Genomic DNA, 22,983 nt, shown 5'->3' with positions numbered 1-22,983 from the left:
GACTCAGCCATGTAGCGCTCCATCTCCTACTGTGATGTTGATAAAAAATGAATCAAATCGATTTTTCTTAATGTAACGTTAATGAGAATAACGAAGTTTAATAAACTTACGTTGAGTAGGCGGGATCGCGTGTCAACGAAAGATCCATCTTTATGTTCGATGTGTGTGAACGTATAGCTCCCAGTACCACTGCCGCTGCTCAGGTGTCACATACCTCCACGACCAACCGGGATCGCATGTCTGCAGTGAAATTTGTCTCGATATATATCTCGAGACACTGCTATTATTTGGATAAAATCTATAATCAGGAAAACATGTCATTGTAATCATTTTCCTAAAAGTATTCAATAATTAGGACGAACTTTTTCAAACAACTACTTTAACTTGTAAAAAAATGTACTTACATCCCATCCAAGATGGTAAGCTCAAGTCTGTGATCAGGCGGTGGAGGAGACGGGGAATCATCGCGATTTCCAGACATAGTATGTAAACTGCAAACTCAAAAATTTGTTAATACAAATGTCTCAACAGCAACATAAAATTCACCACTTCAGAACTCATTTTTCAACCTACGATACATCCAACTTCTATCTCATGATATACAAAATTAATAATCTACTCATTTTTCTCCACACCGAGTTGCATCCATCTACAAATGACGGAAAATTTCCGAAAGTAAATTACACACTTGACAAGCATGCCCGGCAAGTGATTTTTAGATGGCTCAAAGAAGTTAGATTCTCTGAAGGGTATGTTTCTAAAATGGCGCGTGGCATAGACATGAACAAGTTGAGGATGTTTGGTATGAAAAGTCATGACTGTCATGTATTCATACATTGACTAATTCCTGTAGTATTCAAAGAGTTGTTACCACGAGATGTTTGGGAGGCTCTTACCGAGTTGAGTTTATTCTTTGCAGACTTAACAGCAAATCATGAGAAAAATGAGTAGATTATTAATTTTGTAAATCATAAGATATAAGTTGGATGTATCGTAGGTTGAAAAATGAGTTCTGAAGTGGTGAATTTTCTGTTGGTGTTGAGAAATTTGTCTTAACAAATTTTTGAGTTTGCAGTTTACATACTATGTCTGGAAATCGCGATGATTCCTCGCCTCCTCCACCGCCTGATCACAGACTTGAGCTTACCATCTTGGATGGGATGTAAGTACATTTTTAGTACATTTTTTTTTACAAGTTAAAGTAGTTGTTTGAAAAAAGTTCGTCCTAATTATTGAATACTTTTAGGAAAATGATTACAATGACATGTTTTCCTGATTATAGATTTTATCCAAATAATAGCAGTGTCTCGAGATACATATCGAGACAGTTCTCACTGCAGACATACGATCCCGGTTGGTCGTGAAGGTATGTGACACCTGAGCAGCGGCAGTGGTACTGCGAGCTATACGTTCACACACATCGACATGAAGATGGATCTTTCGTTGACACGCTATTCCGCCTGCTCAACGTTAGTTTATTAAACTTCGTTATTCTCATTAATGTTACATTAAGAAAAATTGATTTGATTCATTTTTTATCAACATCACAGGAGGAGATGGAGCGCTACATGGCTGAGTCGATAACTCCAGCAGATGATGGATCAGAGCCTGCTGTCCCCAGCCCATAGTCGGTGAACAGCATGTTCAAGCATGTGGTTGGGGGTAAGAAGAAGGGGAGGATGTACGGGTGTGGGTCGATGGCCAGCACCTTATATCCCGATGAGATGGCTCCGGGTCGACGTGGTGAGTCATCGGGTGTCGGTCAGTCGTCTGAGTCCCAACAGATGGCAGACATGCGCAATACTCTAGACTCATCGTTACGCCGTAACGATGAGCTTTACGAGAGGATGCAGGCTACGGAGGCGGAGAACGCCATGCTAAGAGATCGCATGACGTCACTAGAGGAGCATGTCCGATTCCTAGTTGCAGGTTTGTCACAGGGAGCTACTGCACATACATCAGGCCGCACGCTGCTTGGACGAGGCAGTTCTCACAGGGGTCGATCCCATGGCGCAGCAGTTGGTTCTTCATCTCGTATCTATAGATTATCACAGAGTTATGTTCCTCCGACGCATGGGTATGGGGATGGAGACAACGACGACGATGACGAGACCCAGTCACCATAGCCACGATTTTTCTTTTTTTTTTTACGACATTCGTACCAAACACTTGTATTATTATTTGTAGATTAATAATATGATTACATTTCTCAAATTTTGTTGTTAATTTTTTTCAATCACTACGTATTTAAGGAAATTTAAAAAGAAAGCGACGGTTTTAGAAAAAACCGTTAGCGATGGTTGATTAAAAACCGTCGGTTCATTAAGCTACGGTTTTTCCAAAAACCGTCGGTTAATATAGCGACGATTTATGACAAAACCGTCGCTTTCATTCAGCGAATTATCGACAGTTTGTATATAACCGTCGCTAAGTAACCGTCGGTTTTGTAACCGTCGCTAAATTAGCGGACGGTTACATTCAACAAAACCGTCGCTAATTTGTAACGGTTACTGAGAAACCGTCGGTCATAAAAGGCGACGCGACCTCCGGTTACGGACCACCAAACCGTCGCTAGCCTCTTTTTTTTTTGGTAGTGCTAGGCAAGTTGTGAATGCATCAATATAAAAAGTAAGACAAAAAACAATGGCCATTTAAGGTGATTCCATTCTTTTCACATAGTCTTCAATCCACTCAACTTCATCACACATGTTCTTTTCTTTGATCTCTTTCAAAAGAAATGAACATGTAAGATATCTAGGTTTCAATCCTTGAGTGATCATATCCCTGAAAAGCTGGTAAGCCCACTCACAACCGTTATTTCTGCACAGTCCATGAATCAATAATGTGTATGTTGCTAAATCAAGACATAAATGGTGCTTCTTAACCATGATATCCACCAACTTCGTCAAACACTCACCCGTCTTCCCAGCTCTGAAATATGACTTTATCAGTGGATAGAATGACTGAACGTCAGGTTTACAATATGGTGAATTTTCCAAATCCCTTAAATATTGCACTGCTCGTTGCTCTTGTCCATGGTGGCAGAACATAGAGATCATGGTATTGAAAGTCGATGTGTTTGGGATTACTTTATTATGGGGCATCTCTTTTGTAAATACATTAATAGCATCCTCCAGGCAACCAGCCCTTCTTAACGAGTGAATCAAGGCATTGTAAAACAGCACATCGGGTTTACATCCAGCTAATTTTATTCTTTCAGCCACCTGTAATGCTTCCTTGATTTCTCCAGACTTAGTCAGACAATGCATAATTGTCGTAAAGGTCACAATATTAGGATGACATCCTTGAGCTTCCATTTCATCAAGCAGCTCATAGACCTTCCAAAACTGGCATTGGAAGCAATAGAACTGAATAATTGTGGAGTAGCTGATGACACATGGGCGAAAACCGTGCCCTTTTATCTCTTGAATTGTCCAATATGCCTCCTCTATCCTCTTCATTTTGCACCAACCATGTATAAAAATGTTAAATGTGTTTGCATTTGGTGGAATATGTGACTTTAGTTCCAAGAATATTGCACGTGCCTGCTCAACTTTATTCTCTTTGCAAAGAGTATCGAGTAACAAGTTCATGGATTCTGTATTCTTCTCCAATCCAAACTTTTCTAGCTCGTCAAAAGTTTTTACAGCTTGTTTCCACTCTCCAGCACCAGCAAATCGTCTCATGACCTTTGCTATGGTATTTAGAGACACGATATGATCTTCATTCATTTCTTCCACAAGTGCCCTCATCTTTTCCATTTTCTTCATCTTCCCTAATATATCCACCAACTTATCGTACGATTCAGGCAAGGGTTTATTGGCAGAACATGTTTCCGCCCATCTAAAAATACCCAAAGCAGATTTCCAGTCATCTTGAAAGCGATTGAGTAGCTCATCAATCAAGATACTCGGGATTTCTATTGACTTACATGCAGAATCACTTATTAGACACTGTAAAATTTCCTCTTCACTTTTCAATCCACGAACTTTAGCAATAACAACATCAATCTTCCGTTGTCTTTCAAAATCTCTGCATTTCTCGACTGGATCAAAAGATATATTGCTCATACTTGGGTAACACTCCACAGGGCTACGTGATGTTGAAAAATATCGGGTGTAAATTTCGAAAATATTAAGAAAAGTGCCATGAATCCCCAATTTCAAAATGAGGAATTTGTTAGTTCTAGCAGGCCTCCTGACACAAAAGAACATGGGGGAATCAACCGCTTATGATGTGGTGATAAGGTCTCAGTTCCTGCAACTTTCCAATGCATAAGAAACATCGCCGCACCATAATTAGCTAAAATTAGTTCAAGTTTCAAATTAAGAGATGTTTAACAAAGAGAGAGAAACTAGCAGCCATTTGATTTTATTATTATATGCTTCTCCGGGATTCAATAAAGAGGACCAACAGCACAATGATATTTTGCTGGTTATTGAACTGTTCATATTTAAATAACAAAGAAAAGTGAACCAGCAAGCCTTTCATGGAATTCACAGCTGAATCCATCAATGTGAATTATACAAGATTCATAAAAAGCTGAATGATAAAGAAACATATCTGAAAATATATAACGATTGACAATTAAAATTGAAAAATATAAATTTAATCAAAATTCAATTTACTCTTTATTTTTTGTATTACATTTAATGATAATACAAATTAATTTATATGCAACTATACGTATAAAAGAATAGCACCTTTTTTTTTAAGTGTAACTTTCTCATAATTAAAACTGAAGAATGCAGAACTACATGGAATCTAACATTGGAATTTTATCTATATCTATAAAATATTTAAGGAAACTTTATTTCTCCACTTAATCGGTTGAATTAGTCAAGATGAATCAACAAAGTCGAAAGTTAATAATCATTATTCAACACTATATTATCCAAGTTGGTAAGAAACTTACAAGTGCTTCTCGACAGAGCAACTCGGATGTTTTGCTTCCAAACACTAGCTGAGGAAAGTTTTTTGTTGTTCGCTCCATGACGTCCCAAAAATCTGAAAGTGACCTGTCGAGGGACACGCTATGAATGGACAACGTATAATTATGGACAATAAGGAAAACAAAACAACGCATTAGTTATGTAAAAAGTAAACAAAAAAACCCAACACATTACGGAAATAACATGTTTTCCCACAAGAATCTATTACTTCAAATTATAACAAAGTGGCAGGCGAAAAAAATCATGCTCAAAAAGCAATACAGGCTGTGAGTGCAAATATTTTATGACATGTCTCATAACAGTTAGAACATAGGACAAAATACTAGGGTTCATTCTTCAGGGATGGGAACATAACAACGGAACATCATTGCTTTATCCAACAATAATTTCAATCTTTCTACAGACAGTAACTGCGATTTCCTTATTAAGTAGATTACATAAATAATAAACTACAAAACAGGATACATTAACTTGCATGAAATATTGAGGCTTTATAGCACAAACATAAGCTACGAGCTATTTTCACGTCAATAGTCGGAATACCTAGGTAATTCTTTGGAAAAAGTACCAATCTTTTTCGGAAAACATAATAGCCATAAATCACAATAAATCACAATTTCAAGTCTGAACTGATAAGATACACGAATTGAAACTCATCACTTATTTCACCAATAAATAACCGAAACACTAATAATTTCCGAAAATTAGCAACAGCGGATTATTTTCCCAAAATCCGCACCAATTATTTTATTTAAATACTCTAACATGTTAAACCGGCAATTTTCAACTCTCTCAACTCCACACCAACAATTATTTCGATTTCCGCATTTTATGCTAAAATTAACACAACTGAAAATACAATAGTTCATCTTCGCTAAATTTGCGCAACCAATTTATCGTAAATATTTATTTACCAAAAATTTCATAAACATATCGGAACCATAGAATATGTTTATTAAAAAATTCGAATTGTTCACATTTTAGGCTAAAACTCAATTCCAACAATTCATCGAAATATCGTAGTTCAAATTATCGAAACTTAAATAATTCACCTAAAAGTCGAATCTAATAGTTCGACACGCAACTAGATTTGTTGGGTTTACCTCAATCAAGAAACTTTGGTACCTGCACAAAAATCCAACAATAATCAATATCTAGCGCGATAATCGAACCGAAAATCGAGTGGGAAATTCTCACCCTCGGGACAGTCGTTAAACCGACTCACAAAGGCTAGAAAATCGAGATTAATACTCAAAACTCAAAATAAGTCGAGCAAGGCGGATACATGGCGGTCGCGAGGCCAAAATCGAGACAGAGGGCGGTGGTCGCGGCTGAAAGCGACGGGCTAGGCCCGAAACATATTGCCCATCACTAAATCGAGCTTCTCAAGAAATGAGTTAATCAACGGCGAAAATGAAGGAAATCGCGAGATGAAACAGCTGGCAGGCTGCGCGAGGAATGAAGGGCGACGGGTCGAAGGAAGATAATATAAGTAGGATTATTCAAGATTTGCCTCCATCTCCCTACTCAAAAATCTCCATATCTGATTATTTATTTAATCGGATAAAAAATCTTCTTATATGTATACTCCTTCATTATCAAATGAGTTAAAACTAAAATTTTAGTTTTATATTTTATTTCACTTAATTAATGATTAAAATTAATAAATTTTAGTGTTGAATAAATATTTAAAATTATTAATATAATAATAATATTTAATTTATTATATATATATATATATATATATATATATATATATATATGTAACTATCAAAAGAAAATATTGACTTTTTTATTTTAGTTGAGTAAAATATTACTAATAAAAAGATTTTAAAAATTAAAAAAAATCAGATAAAATTTATCTATCAAATTTTTTAATAATATATGATATTTTTAAAAATATATAATTTTTTATCATTTATTATATGAACATTTTTTGATTAAAATTTTAATTATTTTTAAATACATGTTAAAAAATTTTATATTAAAATTATAATAATAATAATTTATGAACAACAATATAAATTTTTTTTAGGATAACATTCTTTTAAAAAATTTAATTTAAATTAAAAATATATAAAAATAACACAAAAGTCAAAATCATATACGAAAATAAATGAAATGATATAATCAATGCAAATATTTAAATATAATTTATATTTTCAAAGACTTCATATTCAAATTTGAATTTTATTCAAAAAGTAATACTCTTAGCATAAAAGTAATACTTTTTCATGGATAACCCAAATAAGAGATCCGTCTCACAAATACGACCCGTGAGACCGTCTCACACAAGTTTTTGCCATCATTATTATTAATATTGTATCAAAATTAATTAATTTTTTATAACATGAATGTTTGAACAAAATTATAATTATTAAAAATATAAAAAAATTACAAAATTTGTATAAATGCACAAAATGTGTATAAAAAATTTTGGAAATGCAAATTATATAAAAATGCAAAATATTGTTTAAAAAAATAAATATAAAATGACAAATATTTTAAGTATATAAATGTCTTTTAAACCATAAATAAAACAGAAGTAAGAAAAAAACATCACACTCTTACTTCCAGGTTTTTTTTATAAAAGTTATAGAAATTGAAGATAAAATTGACATTCACACACACTCAAAAGCACTTTCATGTAGCTAAAATATAAGAAGTGTTTCCTAAAAACTATCTCAAACACTATTGTAATAAGATAATTCAACATTAATTAATTCAAAAAGGCGGTGACGGACTCACTATCACAAAAACTGGGTTGGTACTAGGGTTTCAATTTGGAGATCTTAGTATGTGTTTTTGTATGTGCGACTTACTTATATAGGAAATATAACAATTTTAATCATATAAGTTAGTGTGTTTTGGTACATATAACTTGTCAGTGTTTGGTTTTCATCTAATAACTTTGATTTTTTTTTTTGCTTTACTTTTTTTTTTTTTTTTTTTTTCTCAAAACCACTATATTCACAAATATTACTTATTTGATATCGATGTTCTCTAATACGACCTATGCGACAAAATAAAGCCTATATTAAATTAAAAAAACAACAAATTTCCTCGAAATAAACAACTCATTTGATATAATTTAAATTCTTATTGATAGCAATAAAATTTGTATCACAAGTCAAGAACCAAAAATCTAAGCAGAAGCGTGGATTTTAGATAGCGTGATTGAACTTGGTAAATTAGTAAGTCGGCAGGGGAAATATGGAAGGAATACCACAAAATTAAAATTAATTGTACTTGTAAGAAGGACAGGACAGGACAGGAAAATCCTAGTATAGTGACCACTCCAAGCTAACAGGATTTTATTCCAGTATTATTCGTTTACAACATGAAATCTGCTTCTCTAATAAATAATGATAGACATCAGACGGAGTAGATGGTAAGTTTAAAGCAGTTTAGCCTCAATTTCTTCAAGGGAAAGCCCTTTCGTCTCTGGTACAACAAAGAAGATGAATATGAGAGACAACACTGCTATGCCCCCGAATATGAAAAAAAGAATCCCAGCTCCAACCAACTCCTGCAATCACAGTCAAATCTAGTCGTCGTAAGCATATATATGAATTGCACCAGACGTATGTTTTACATAATTAGATCAGGAGATAACAAACAAGAATGTTCAGTGAAAAACTGGCACCTTCAGAGGAGAAAACGCAAAGGTCACAAGCGCATTTGCGCCAAAATTCAGTAGAACTGCTACGCTCAATCCTCGACCTCTTAGACGCAAGGGGAACACTTCTGAAATCATCAGCCAACCAATGGGACCAAATGATAACTGTACAAATATACTAGCAAAATGTTAAATGCGTTCAACTTTACGAAATGACGTAACAAATTTCACCGTGATATCCAATTAAAATAATATAAACAAGCTATATATCACAGAATAGATGGAAACACTGTTACCCTGTTCTCAAAGAAAGGTATACAACCCATTAGATGCACCAAGTTAAACAGTAAAGAGTCGTAGTTTTAGCCAAACAAAATCATACTCTTACCGACTGGCACAATTAAAACTTGCCTAATCATCTGATTCTGACCCTTCTAGTACAAAAGGCACCAGAAGACTAAAGAGAATAGTAGAAAACGATAAGAACGTTGGTAGCTACCTGGTAACATCCAACATATATGAGCAAGGCAGCGACAGCTACAGCAGGTATGTCACCTAGGTAAGTGTAATAAGATCCCAAGAAAAATAGAGATATTACCTGCCGCGTTATCAAAATACTATTAGGACTTTATCTTAGAGTTGAATAAATAATATCACAAATAACCTGAAATTCGATAAGTCTGAGTATTAAAAATCGATGATAGATCCTAGAAACTAATGGCATGACTTACAATACCAGATACACCGCCAAGGAGCAGAGGTCGTCTCCCCAATCTATCAATAATTAGAACGGCTACCCCGGTCATAACCAGCTACAAAAGTGAAGAAATCAAATATTTGAGTGAATTAAAAAGGTAAATTTAATATGACATACAAATTTATGAATACAGGGAAGAAAGGAAAAATCTTCGAACTGTATACTTTAAAAATACAGCAAAGAGTGAGCACAGCTATCGTAAAAGTAAATATAAAATGCCACTGCTATGCTAATACTGATGCAATATGCCAGAAAGGGGTATGTGAATGAGAAAAGAAGAAAGAAAAAAAATATAAGAATAATAATTAACTGAACTGAATCTGAGCATGCGGCCAACCAATTAGCCATGTGGTAAGGAATTATCTTTTCAGGATTACTTGTCTTGGACATACAAATATATGCATAGGTATATATTTAAAGAAAGGTAAACAAGAGAACCACCGTAGAATCTGCTTACCTTCAGGAAACCAAGTAGAACTGACACCTTTGTTGCATCTGATGCTGCAGAAAATCCTGCGCTCTATCATACGTATAGCATTCTGTCAACTAAAGTAACATAAACTAAACTTCACTGTTGATTCAAACAATATACCTGAAAAATTGTTGTGGCATAGTACAAGACACTTGGTTGCCCTGTTATCTGCCATTAGAAGACCAAGAGGCATGAGCTTATATTGCAACGTTGGGTATGTACAAGAAAAAGAAAGATACAATGACACATACCTGCTGAAATACAACAAGCCCACCACCAATTTGAAGCGCTTTCAAGCATTTTCCCTGAAACATCTCAGCTATTGAAGCTTCTCGCTCTTCTTGCATTTGAGAAAGCTCCAATAAAATTTCATCAACCTTTTGAGATGCCGAATCAACAATAGCTTCACCTCTCAGCCGACACAAGCAAGTAATAGCAGAATCTCTTAAACCCTGCATGTCTCCTTTTCCCTGTATGGCTTGCAGAAGAATCCATCTGGGTGATGGCGGCAGCCACCACATCCCAATTCCCATGATGAATGCCAAAGGAGAACTAATTCCATAGATGTAGCGCCAGCCTGAAACTGACTCGACCAAAAGGCTACCAGCTATATAGCCCATCTACAACAAAATTCAGGCGCTTAATACAAAATATGATGATATATATGAAGTTAACATTACACAAAAGGCTTATTCATAGTCGACCAAAATATTCAACGAAAAGACACTTCAAATGTAAGTATGGAATCTCTCTCAAGAAACTTGATACTTACAAGCATTCCAAGAACAATAAAAAATTCCTTAAGGGAAATTAGCCGTCCCCGTATTTGACTTGGAGCTGTTTCGGCAATGTACATTGGAGCAGCATGCATTGCCTGCAAATATTGGAGGAAATCATAAGAGATCAATAAAGAATTTAAATAACCAGACCAAACTGCTACTATCACCCCCTCTTATGGAACATTTCATATGTCAAGGTTCATTTTCCTTCCTGGACTCTACTTTACGACCCAATAGGTCAATTTGTACATTATCAGATTGTAACAGTTCATTCTCAGCTGGAAATTTAATAATGCGTTTGCATCAGTGTGAAACAGCAATCAGATTGTGAGAATGCAACTTGCAGAAAAAAAGGTAGCCATTGTTAAACAACATCAGGCACTCATATAATCTTAGAAGCAAATGAGATGGTAAAAGAAATGAAACAAAGAAAACAGGAGAGAATTTCAGAGAGTAGACAATCAAAATAGGGGGTCACTTTGATTTGCGTACTCACCAATCCAATTCCTATTCCATAAATGAAACGCCCAATCACCAAAACGACAAAAGCAGGAGCAAAAGCTGTTATCAGCGCCCCAACAAGGTACATCAAGGAGGAAAGAATTAGTTCCTTCCTTCTTCCTGTAGTATCAAGCAATAACGAGAAGTCAACAATTAAAACATTATGTCATTCGCTGTATACTTCAAGCCAATCAATATAAATTAAACTAACCAAGAAAGTCTGCCACATTAAACGCCAAAATTGAGCCTATCAATGCACCGTATAATGAGCCACTTGTCTGCCATAATCAGGAGATAAAAAAATTATATATATGATATCCCATTAGAACTAGGTCGCTGAAAAATTATGATGCCAAAAGTATATATATAGCATATTGTTGTAACCAAGAAAGGACAGATTGCTTACAACAAGACCAACTTCCACTGATGATAAATTATACCATGAAATCCCACTTGAATCGGCAGACTGCAGAAGAAGTTACCAGAAACCAATTATATATCAGTTACTAAGTGGCGATAATATAGATTGGCTAAGTTGTACTAAAAACAGCAATTAAGTTTTTAATTTACTTTTCAAAATCAGCAAATTTCACACTCCACAACTCTTGGTTAAAGATAATTGAGTACGCTATTAAAGCATAATTAAGTTTGTCCTACCCACTTTTCAAAGTTTTGAGCTAATAACAATAGAAGTAGCAATAAGTCAATACAAAAATCTTCAGTTATCTGGTGTTTGCTTTTACCCCACTTGTCGAAACACTTGATGCATTTAAATGAGATTCACAAAGGTAACTTAGTGGTAAGAGTGGATAAACACAATTCCATCAAATGAAGGATCCAGTACGAAGTTCAAATGTTTAATAGAATCAATAAAAGCTCAAATAAGAGCATTAAACATGGTATACTCTATCCATCTAACTTGAGTTTATTGTGGTAAATGGTCCCTGAACTTGCATAGTTCTATAAAATTGTAAGTCTTTATGATCATGTAACATCTGAATCCCTAATAACTCAATGTCCAAATTTTTGTAGATAAATAGGACAAGAGTAATATCCTCAACTGGCATATAATTTATGCCTATGAGAAACCAAAGCTTCTATAAAGCCGACGACAATGTAAAGCAGGGAATAATTAGTTTCTAGGAGTCCGCTTGAAGGTGTTAACAGTACCTGCATAGAGATAGTAGCAGAGGATGTGGCTCCAATATCATATCCATAGAGTAGTCCGCCAAAAGCAGGGAACAAGAACCTGACATTTATTCCTCAGTTATAACTTATAATACCACACTGCCGACAAAAATAATGACTGAAAATTCTATAGAAATGATGGCAACTGAACAACAGAGAAAATTTTGTCGAAGCAAAAACCCAACTAGTTCACATGATAGGTCAAGTTTACGCAACTGAGAATCCACGCAGCCCATGTCCCTCAGCTTTTTCGAATCACAAGCAAAAACGTAACATGATTTAAACCTACCCAACGATCTAACTACATAAAGTAAACGCCTGGAAACATGAAATTAAAAGAAGTAGAACTCACGGAAGAATGACTGAAACCACCGAAAAATTCTCGTATTCACTTCTCAAAAGAGGCTGCTGCACGCCATCGCTGTGACGTGAAGTTTTTGGATCCTAAGAATTTGCAAAAACAAAAAAAAAAAAAAACAAGCAAGAAAGTCAGAATAAATTCAAGTGCAAGAACAACATAAATAAATGTTTTTCCCCTGAAAGATACCTTTCCATTCCCAGAAGGCATGTCTGGTACAAATAGGTAAGAATTGATGGATTGTTCTTCGGTGGTTCAAAAAGAAGCCAGCAGCGTAGTTTGAGAAGCCGAAGGAATCTTATATAGACCAAAATGATAACGTCACTCCGTTACGGAGGATCATCAAGATTTATTTATTTATTTGAGGGGATAAAGATTTTTTTTTTAAACCTTTATTTTAAACAAATGTTTGAAGCTTTAACATAACTAAATGAGTGGGTCTCATAGTCGTCTCATGGATCTTAATCTGTGAGACGAGTCAACCTTACCCATATTTACGATAAAAAGTAACACTCTTAGCATAAAAAATAATACTTTTTCATAGATGACCTAAATAAGAGATCAGTCTTATAAATACGATCCGTGAAAACGTCTCACACAAGTTTTTACCTAACTAAATTGGTGATTTTTCTGGTCTTTTGCTTGTGAAGTTATTAACTATCATGTTAATTTACTATTCATCAGTTCTGCTTACCGAATTAGTCGTGGTCTAAGCATATTCCGAATTTCTTATATGTAATCTTTTTATTCGGAACCAACAATGTGTACATATGATGCTTATGCTACCTCTGAAATAATATTTTTTCAAAAGTTGTGTCAGATCGAAAATTTGTATCATAAAATAGATATATGATATCGTCTCATATGAATTTTTGTTTTATTTAATGTACTTGATCGTTCACGTAATAAAATATACACAATATTAAGACAATTTGTTAATAAAAATACTTTGATAGTTTACAAGGTAATAATTGTGAATATAAATTATTTTCATCAATTTGATTGTATTAAACTTAAAAATCATGGGCAAAAACTTGTGTGAGACGGTCTCACATGTCGTATTTTGTGAGACATATCTTTATTTGGATAATCCATTAAAAAATATTACTTTTTATGCTAAGAGTATTACTTTTTATTGTGAATATGTGTAGGGTTGACCCGTCTTACGGATTAGGATCCGTGAGGATCCGTGAGACGGTCTCACATGAGACCTACTCAAAATCATGTGTAAGTTGATCCGATCTAGGGGTGATCAAATTTTTTTACTAACCGCCCGAACCGAATTGCACCGCACCGTTTTTCACAATATTTTATAAAAACCGCGATTAAAAATATTAATCATAAACCGCACCGCATATGCGGTTCGGTTTTTTTTTTTTGCCAAGAACCGCACCAAACCACACCGCCTAAACCGCTTGTCATAATATTAGACCTAGAATTATAATAATTTGTAAATAACATATTCAAATAAATAAGTCATCATTCATTATATCACAACTCTCTTCAAAATTATTATTCTTACAAATAAAACCTATTTTTTTCTTAATTATTCTTCATATTAGTCTTTTAATAAAGTTCTTTTGCCACAATTTTTGTTTGAAGTTTGAAAGTAAAAAAAAGTATAAAATAGTGTAAATGTCATTTTTGTTGTGAATGTGTTGTATTGTTAAATTATTAACTTAATTTTGAATCTTGATTATTGTTTTATCTATTTTGATTTTTTTATGCTTTGAACTATATTTTATATTTGAAGACAATATATTGTTGTTGTTTTCAAATAAATTAAAATATATGTTCTAATATTTTTCATTAAAAAAACCGCAAACCGACCGCAACCGCTTGAAACCACTCAAAACCGTAAGTCTAATTTTTCATGTAAAACCGCAATTAATTTTTCAAAATATTAACCGACCGAACATGGCAATTCGGTTTGAATTTTTTTAAAATAACCGCAAAACCGCACCATGATCACCCCTAATCCGATCTATATTTACATATAAATCTTTCTAATAGATTTTAAGACATAATATGTCTTAATATATATATATATATATATATATATATATATATTTTTAATTTTAAAAAATAATTTTAAATAAAAAAATAATATTTTTGTTATTAATCGATGATCAAATGTATTTGACGATCAATTAGATAATTTTACAGTAGTTTTTGTGGTTTGGTTAATCATATCTCAAATAAATGAATTTTTTTGTGAACTAAATGTTGATGCAAGAGAGAAGAAATCAAGAAATACCCATCGCCCCTTGACAGTATAACAGATGATGAAAAATCAAGGCACTCTTCGTTTTTTTTCGCGTTAAATAAATATAAATAAAATCTATTCGATCTGAATTTGTTTTTTCTATTCTCTGCCCAAAATTAATCTGGGATGGGACAAGCCTTTCGCAAGCTCTTCGATACCTTCTTCGGCAATTCTGAGATGCGGGTATGTTTTTTTTATTCCTCTTGTTTTGTGAATTTATATATGGACCAGAAACAACACTATTTTTGGTTAATTCCGATAATTTTCGAAAAGAAATTTTGATTAGTTTTATTGTTTCATGTGAACCCAGCTGCACACACGCATTTACACGTAGTTAGGTTTAATTTACCAGTGGTTTAGGAAATTATAAAGCTGATGTAGTCGTTTAGCTTTAAGATTCAAGGTATCGACCTTTTCTGCATTAGGGTATGCTCCTTCTTCTTCCCTACCACCCATGTGTTATTATTCCTCCCGATTGACGGGAGACGTGTTCCCTTGGTTCTGAAAATTTGTGACTCAGGTGAGAAATTTTAAAAATATCACCATTGGGTCAGTTGTGAAATTGAAAATTTTGGCTTAGTTATGTGTTTTATATTCCCATCAATCGTCTTTTAGGCTCTTGCTAAATGGTAATAGAGGAAAAACTGCTGCAATCATATTACTATATTTTGCATGTTCTCTTTGTATAATCGAGCTAGTTCATAAAACTTTTTGTCGTTTTAGGTTTGTGTTTCAGATAATCAAATGACTTTTTCGTGAGAAATCGACCTCATGTTTATTTGAAATGTGGATTCTAGTTTACTGGCCTTGGTTCATGTTTGCTATTTTTCTTTAAATGTCATAGGTTGTGATGCTTGGGCTGGACGCTGCTGGCAAGACAACTATACTGTACAAGCTTCACATTGGAGAAGTTTTGTCGACAGTTCCTACAATCGGTATATCCATTTTAGTCACAATAATATCTTTTAAAGCTTAAAAGTGACTGTCCTTTCTGTTTTTGAAGAGTTCATTTACTGCGATCGCTGTAACATTAGGTAAGATGTTCAGCTTGTTTTTTTTTTAGTTTGAATGATGAATAATTACATCACGCTGTTGCTGTTTTGCAACTACTACCTTCTTCTTTTGTCTTCTACTATATTCATGTCTATCTTGAACTTTAAATTCTTCTATAGCTTGAATTTAGATGCAAGAAACAAAATGTTGGATATTGGCCGTCTTATCCACGCTTGGAGCAACCTCATCAGTGATATTTTATGGTCAAAGTGATGTCTTCTATATATTGCTCAATATTTAATTGAATTATTTTATTGCTTTCAGGATCATTTTGTGTTATGAATGTGCAAATCATATAACTATAAAATCCTTTATCAGAGCTTTAGGAACAAATTCAAATCCTTAATTAATACAAATTAGCATGGATGGTCTTATCTTTAGAGTCCCTAATGTTATTCTTTGGTCTACAACTGTGCTTATGCATGAGCCTTTGAATGGCATGTGGATTGTTTACATCTGATGTCAGAGTCCAATATGATGGAATTTTATGGCTGGCATACAGGTTTTAATGTGGAGAAGGTTCAATATAAAAATGTTATATTTACGGTGTGGGATGTGGGAGGACAAGAAAAATTACGACCATTATGGAGGCACTACTTTAATAACACTGATGGCCTGGTAAAATTTTATAGCTCTATAATCCCTGTAATGATTTGTACTGATGTAGCTTTGGCTTTAAAAGTTGTATAATTATGTCCATAAGCCTCCTAAAGAACTCATATACTATTTTTCCTTCAAATCAACCATTTTCTGCCATCCATGCCCTTGGAAAGCTACATGCAAATTCAACAAGAAGTTCCTGATACAACATCCATCAATTGTGTGGAGCAAGACAAAACCTTGCAAGTTTAGCTCCTTGTAATCCCCCAGTATTGGCAACTGTTTGTTATTTTTACCCTTGCAGATCAAACCTCTGTAAATATCCACTATATAGCCCTTAAACAAGCACCTTTCCACTGCTGCCATTTTTTCATCTTCTGTGTTGTCTGGAGTGACTAGCTCTTATTTTTAAGGCGGTCAAAAACATCTAGTCTGATGGTCAAAGATGTTAATGAATACTTCTTATCCTGATGTAATTATTGAACAAGTAATTGGGAGATGAAAAAGATGACTGTTTGCAGGAAATTTTAGTTACAGTACGTATTTTTCTTTGATGGAGAGAAATTAACTTTTGTAAAACTTCTTTTGAATGATAAAAATTGAAAGGAACTATGGGTTTTGAAGTAACAACGAGAACATAATGAATGTGGATTCTCTCATTGGGTGGCATGACATCTAAGTGAATATAGTTAATGAGTTCACATTCTAATATTCAGTGGCTACTTTATTGAAGTAGTTCTCACGATTGTGTCACCTGCCATATTTTATAGGACTTTCTATACACTCATTGTTCAATTTTTCTTGTCATAATGAGTTTCTTGCTCGATCGATTTTCTAATGCTTATCTATTCTATTATGTAGATCTACTGTTGTGGACTCACTTGATAGAGAGAGAATTGGGAGAGCAAAGGCAGAGTTTCAGGTTTCATTTATTAATGATTGATATATGCGTCAACATCTCCACCTAGTAGTTTTCACTTGCTTTATTCTTTGGTCAGGCCATCATCAGGGACCCCTTCATGCTTAATGCTGTTCTATTGGTTTTTGCAAACAAACAAGACATGGTATGTCAATTTGATGATCTCCTTAAGTTGAAGTAAAGTTTGTGGTAGGTATGGTAATATAGTTCAGAAAAGCAATTAGAGTTGGAGTTGGAAAATCTGATGAACAATAACAGCTAAGCAATTGATATTTTAAGATATAAATCAAATTTGAACCAGCTTTAGGTTTTAAATGCATAGGGTTTAATGCTTGGTAGAACTTCACACAATTTAAACTTTTAGATAAGTTAGTTACTGTAATAAAGAGATACTATGTTCAATTCTTACTGCTTACCAGTTTATGAAAAAATAATTTTGGAAGAACTTCACTGTTCTCAAGTTAGGCACCATGATACGAAGCCAGGCCAAAAAAAGAGATGCTATGTTTGAATATCATTGCTACTGTTTATGAACTAAGAATTCTCTATGCTAAGGTAGTCACCATGGTATCAATCCAGGACAAAAAAGATATGCTATATTCGAATATCAATTCTACCCATTTATGAACAAATAATTCTACATGCTAAGGCAGACTTAGCGAAAAACAAGTTCTCACTCATAACAAACTTAATTTTTTAGATGGATAGTCATTCAAAACTTTTGATTGCATATTTGACCGAACCTTTTCTCAATTCAATTTGTCTTTCAATAAGAGTTGCGACCTGTGTTTGGTCAATTCTGTTCGTTTTGGTTTCTATAAGATTTGCTCCTCTGTCAAATTTCCTGAGCCTTTTCTAGACTGTAGTCAGCTTGAGGCGGGAGCGTTGTTTGATGTATTGCAAATTTACTTAAATATTTTGTTTTCTCTTGGAAATCGGAATTCAAGCGATCTTTAGGAGGGCTATTAATGGAATTTTTTTAACTAAGATGCAGAAAACATGTAAGAAACAGCCACTGGAAATTCAAAGCTACGTACTGACTTTTCTTGGTTCAATTTAAGGAAGCTTGGCTTTTCATCAACAGTTTGTCTATCTATGTTTTAATCAACTTTTGAGTTACTCAATCTAATAGTGACCCCTAACATTCAGTAATCATCTAGACTAGGTTAAGAAAAATATGAATGCTTTTTGGGTATAGTGTGGGCTGAGACTGCGGTTCTCCTTGAAAGTTTCTTAGGCTAACTGAGTTCTTACATCATTTGCTCGTGACTGAAAGGAGAAACTTTTAAGTCGAGTTTTGCAGTAAGTGTCTGTCTATCTCGTGGATGGAAAATGAACATTTATATGTAACTATGCCTGCAAATTTTGGTATTTGTCCAAAGAGAGGTTGCATTGGATACTATATACAAGATATTTTGTTGCTCTTTGGTTGTGGAATTGTACAATAGTGTGAGTTTGACCAGTTTAGATGATGATTTAGGGTTACATATATTTTCGGCCTGTATTGAGAAGATAAATAAATAGGGAGCAGATATTGTCATCCCTTACTACATCAAATAATGGTATTTGTTGTTTTGCTCGTTGTATAGTACAACAATGTAAATTTAACAATTTAGAGGATAATTTAGGGTTTGATATATTTTGACTGGTATGGGAAAACAATCTGGATAACAGATAATACAGCAATCAAGATCCAACGTTGTCACTTGTCATATTTGGAAGGTGGGTATTTTGTCATTTGTGTAGTTTGCAAGCAAGAAATTATTTACGGAGAGAGTTAGTTCCCTGCAAGTACATTTAGGCTTTGTTTGTATTCCTAGAAAATATGGGAAAAGGAAACTTATGAACAAAAAACTAAAGAACTCCAGATGCTAGTTGTTTGGATGCTGTAGGAACATGTGGAAAAATTTAATCCAAGACAGAAAGTTGGTGTTCCTTCAGATAACGAAAACAAGAAATTTCAAGTTTTCTGCTCTAATAAAAGAGCGAATCTTCTATCTATCCAGCTCCACTAATAGATTACCTGGAGACAGATTTCTTGATACGGTCACAGTGATATGCATACCCACTAACTGCTTCAAGATTTGTTTGTGCAATTATTCTGGTTATCAACTTATTATCATGCTTATGCAGTGCAAGAATATATTCACGGAATTGTGTTCTATTCAGTTATGCACCATTCTTTTGTTCAGAAAGGAGCAATGACACCAATGGAAGTTTGCGAAGGCCTGGGTCTGTATGATCTTAAAAATAGGAAATGGCATATACAAGGGACGTGTGCACTTAAAGGAGATGGCTTGTATGAGGGGTTGGACTGGTTGGCAAGCACGTTGAAAGAACACAGGGCTGCTGGGTTTTCTTCAGTTGGTCCTTCATCATTTTGAAAAGGTTGGATTGTCTTAGAAGTCACTTTAAAATAATAATTCGCTCTTTAACGATTATTTGTCAATTTCACGATGCAGGCTGACGCGAGAATCGATCAATCTGTGAATTGAAAGGCGTTGATTCCGAAAGTTATTTCCCCTCTTTGTTTGTGTTTATGAAACTCTGATGTCCTTAATTAGCTCGCTCATCAAGGTAAATTTTATGATGTAACAAGAAGCCAAAAGAGTAGTGTCTTTATACCTGGAGTTGATAGTAATTTCACCTCAGTAGAACTTCAAGTACAGACAGAGGCTTATTTTCCAACTCAGCTCATTCTTGTTTTTATTACATATTCATCGTTTGGAATCTTCTGGTTTTGATCAAGCAAAAGGTCTTTTTCCAAGCATCAAAGTCCCAAATCTTGGTGTAACTTAACTTCTTACAGCATAGGGGTCCATAGGGTCAGGGCGTTGAGCAGAAACCGAAGTTGGTTAGGTTTATGATAGAAACTCGAACGAAACCTATGCTATCGATTTTATAAAGTTGTAAACCAAATAAAACCTAGGTTTCGGTTTGGTTCTGTCCGGCTTGGTTCGGATGAGCAATTCTAAAGATAAATATCAACACACGTACATGTATTAAACCATTTAACATTGTATTGTATAATACATATATTAAACCATTCTCTTTTTCTTCCTCACTGTAAATTTTGTCTAGGTTAAAAACTAAGTTGTTAAAACCAAACCTATCATCAATTTTTCATAAACTAAATATATTATTACATAAACTATGTATATTATTAAAAAATTATATGTTCATCGCATCGGTTTGGTTTCAATTTTTTTAAAAGCAAAATCTGGAACCAAATCAAAATTAGTTTGATTAATTTTTAAATCAATTCAAATCGTGATTGAGCGGCTGGTTTTCTGTTTCGGTGGCAGCTCACCCCGGTTAATTCCAAATTTAGTCACACATACAGAAGTCCATTAATTTTTTAAAAATCACATATGTGTGTGAATCTTGTCCATCTAAACTATGTGAGGGCAGTGTCCCACATGTAGATTGACCTAACCACTCACCCCAGGGGTCATGGTGTTCTTGGCTGCTAGATATAAGTTGTGTTTAAATGTTAAGAAAAAAAAGGGTCACCAACGAATACTAATCCATGCAGCAGCTTCACCGTGTTGGGATTTCAGTGGAACGCATGACCTCATATTTGAGGTTTGTTTCACACTCTAAAGGCCGTGTCGCCCACCCCACATCAAAAACTTGGATAGATTGGATTACAGCTAATTTTAGACGGTTTTCTCAACCCTCTTGGCGCTTTACTGAGATTTTCGTTTCGTCACAACCGTCGCTACGTTACATCAACGAAATGTGGAGATTTAATTGCTACATGAGAACATCTTTTTTGGGGACCAGGTTTATATTATATTGTGATTAAGCTCGTGTTAAAAAAAGAAAAAAAAGTCAACGACGGAACAGTACTAATCCTTCAGTGGGACTCATGACCTCATATTTGATCACTTGTTTACTCAATCACACTCCATTACAAGGCCAAATCCATTAATCATTAATGTAAGACAATAAGCTAATATCAGATTCCATATTTGTAAAAAAATGTTTTCTGGAAGATAAAATACAAGAATCATTGAAGACCATAAACTAGCAAAGCTCCAACACCACCAATCCCGAGAATAAGTCCGAGGATAACAGCAATGGGAGGTGAATTCCCTCCGACAGCCTTTCCTGTACTGACATCGTATCTTGAAAACCTCTTCTTTGGGGCTCTACACTGGGGGCAGGCGTAGTCATCAGGCTGCACTCATCAAGAACATCGGCAATTTAATACATATATCTTGTTCTTGTTTTCTTACGTAGAGTCACAATGACTTACTTGGTCATCAAAAGATTTTTGCAGGGTGTAAATGTACCCACAATCAAGGCATATGTGAGTAGCTCGCGCCTGCAGACCGACCGGCCAGCCGGCAATCGTGATTAATGCATAGAAAGAAAATCAAACAGGGTATAGTATAGTTAAGATGATTGCCTTTTGAGCGTCGGTTAGCTTTCTTCCAAAGGTAGGGGGAGCTGGACGCTTGGGTAGCCTTTTCACATCAACTTCCACACCTCTGCAATCACATATTAATGGATGTATGTAGGTGGTTTAATCAATCTTGTTTCAAAAGTGAAATGTGTGTACCTGCTAACAACGAAATAGACTGAATCCGGCTTAGCTTGGATGGCGGTTTTGGTGAATCCCAGCTTATCAGCAGGCCAAAGTTCATCCCCGAAGAAGCTGCTGGTGTATGTCACCTGGTCCCCAACCTTCAGTCCTGCTTTTGCAGCGTTGCCACCACTTTCCACACCCTGCAGAAACATTCTTTAGTAGGCATTAAGAAGAACCAACAATAATGGATGATGATAGTACTTAGCTTACAGTTATCACCACTCCGCCACCTGGCTTTTGGCCTAGAGTCAAGCCTAATGGCTTGTCAACTTCAACCTCGATATTCTTAGCAGCACCAGCTGCTGCCCTGGCCGTGATCTCAATCCCCCTTCTCGCAATCCTCACAACACCAGCACTGTGGATCCTCTCACCGACCCTTTTCGCATCTTGAAGTGACAACCTTTGAAAACTGCTCTTCTGCTTAATGTAAAACAAAAAACACACACGTCAGAGAAATAAGAATCGAAGCGTTTGATTCCCGGAATCAATGAGATGATATTATGACCTGCAAGAATCTAGGAGTGGAATTGGATTTGGCAGAGAGGTTGGCAGTGAAAGAAGAAGATGCACCGGCAGCCATTGCTGTGAGTTGGATTGGATCTTTGGATAAAACTTTGGAGAGCCACACGCCACCCCTCAATGAATCAAAGTTTTATACACACACCGCATAGTAATTCTTTGTCCTCATCATCTATGTATGGTTGCCATTTATTTTCGTTCTAGTGGCCAGACAATCTGTGGGCTAATTTGTAATTTAACACTATTGTGTAATCTGCTTTCACAAGCACCCCGCGACCACTTAGAAACATTGATAAGATAGAACAAGATCTCTTATTATGTCTCCATTATATAATTTTTTTTTGTTTGTCTTAAATATATTAATATATAAAATATTTAATTAACAATTTTTTTTATATTTTTTAAT

At 34.8% G+C, this 22,983-nt stretch overlaps 4 protein-coding genes and 1 long non-coding RNA gene across 8 annotated transcripts; 2 read left to right on the top strand and 3 right to left on the bottom strand.

Annotated features, from left to right (window-relative positions):
• Positions 1-270: 270 nt before the first annotated feature.
• LOC140826780 (uncharacterized) lies at positions 271-2,478 on the top strand. The gene is made up of 3 exons (XR_012116867.1): positions 271-1,162; positions 1,283-1,469; positions 1,551-2,478. It is a non-coding gene; the product is annotated as an uncharacterized lncRNA (long non-coding RNA).
• Positions 2,479-2,629: 151 nt separating this feature from the next.
• LOC140826755 (pentatricopeptide repeat-containing protein At3g04130, mitochondrial) lies at positions 2,630-6,473 on the bottom strand. Of its 4 annotated transcripts, none has more exons than XM_073189260.1 (4): positions 6,150-6,473; positions 6,056-6,077; positions 4,916-5,033; positions 2,630-4,263 (listed from the first exon to the last, which is right to left on the bottom strand). In XM_073189260.1, the coding sequence occupies exon 4, from the start codon at positions 4,212-4,214 to the stop codon at positions 2,652-2,654; it is 1,563 nt and encodes a 520-aa protein (XP_073045361.1). In that variant the 5' UTR covers positions 4,215-4,263; positions 4,916-5,033; positions 6,056-6,077; positions 6,150-6,473; the 3' UTR covers positions 2,630-2,651. The 4 variants fall into 4 exon arrangements, with proteins under 4 accessions (XP_073045361.1, XP_073045365.1, XP_073045371.1 ...); XM_073189264.1 differs by having other exon boundaries at positions 2,630-4,257; XM_073189270.1 differs by having other exon boundaries at positions 4,916-5,007.
• Positions 6,474-8,166: 1,693 nt separating this feature from the next.
• On the bottom strand, positions 8,167-13,009 carry LOC140826746 (D-xylose-proton symporter-like 2). The gene is made up of 14 exons (XM_073189249.1): positions 12,816-13,009; positions 12,621-12,712; positions 12,251-12,329; positions 11,487-11,546; positions 11,292-11,358; positions 11,076-11,200; positions 10,573-10,674; positions 10,052-10,420; positions 9,921-9,968; positions 9,786-9,848; positions 9,303-9,383; positions 9,071-9,169; positions 8,599-8,736; positions 8,167-8,481 (listed from the first exon to the last, which is right to left on the bottom strand). Exons 1-14 carry the CDS (start codon positions 12,834-12,836, stop codon positions 8,350-8,352), a joined length of 1,476 nt encoding a protein of 491 aa, XP_073045350.1. The 5' UTR covers positions 12,837-13,009; the 3' UTR covers positions 8,167-8,349.
• Positions 13,010-14,833: 1,824 nt separating this feature from the next.
• LOC140826737 (uncharacterized) lies at positions 14,834-20,196 on the top strand. The gene is made up of 7 exons (XM_073189237.1): positions 14,834-15,075; positions 15,737-15,827; positions 16,448-16,568; positions 17,413-17,467; positions 17,544-17,609; positions 19,657-19,852; positions 19,927-20,196. The coding sequence occupies exons 1-6, from the start codon at positions 15,019-15,021 to the stop codon at positions 19,846-19,848; spliced, it is 582 nt and encodes a 193-aa protein (XP_073045338.1). The 5' UTR covers positions 14,834-15,018; the 3' UTR covers positions 19,849-19,852; positions 19,927-20,196.
• A 1,211-nt stretch (positions 20,197-21,407) lies between these two features.
• LOC140826726 (uncharacterized) lies at positions 21,408-22,737 on the bottom strand. The gene is made up of 6 exons (XM_073189230.1): positions 22,564-22,737; positions 22,269-22,475; positions 22,032-22,198; positions 21,879-21,960; positions 21,726-21,794; positions 21,408-21,647 (listed from the first exon to the last, which is right to left on the bottom strand). Exons 1-6 carry the CDS (start codon positions 22,636-22,638, stop codon positions 21,477-21,479), a joined length of 771 nt encoding a protein of 256 aa, XP_073045331.1. The 5' UTR covers positions 22,639-22,737; the 3' UTR covers positions 21,408-21,476.
• Positions 22,738-22,983: the final 246 nt, after the last annotated feature.

The sequence above is a fragment of the Primulina eburnea genome, chromosome 1 (genome assembly GCF_022965805.1).
Source record: "Primulina eburnea isolate SZY01 chromosome 1, ASM2296580v1, whole genome shotgun sequence".
NCBI classification, from domain to species: domain Eukaryota; kingdom Viridiplantae; phylum Streptophyta; class Magnoliopsida; order Lamiales; family Gesneriaceae; genus Primulina; species Primulina eburnea.
This window is presented reverse-complemented; position numbering and strand designations above follow the sequence as displayed.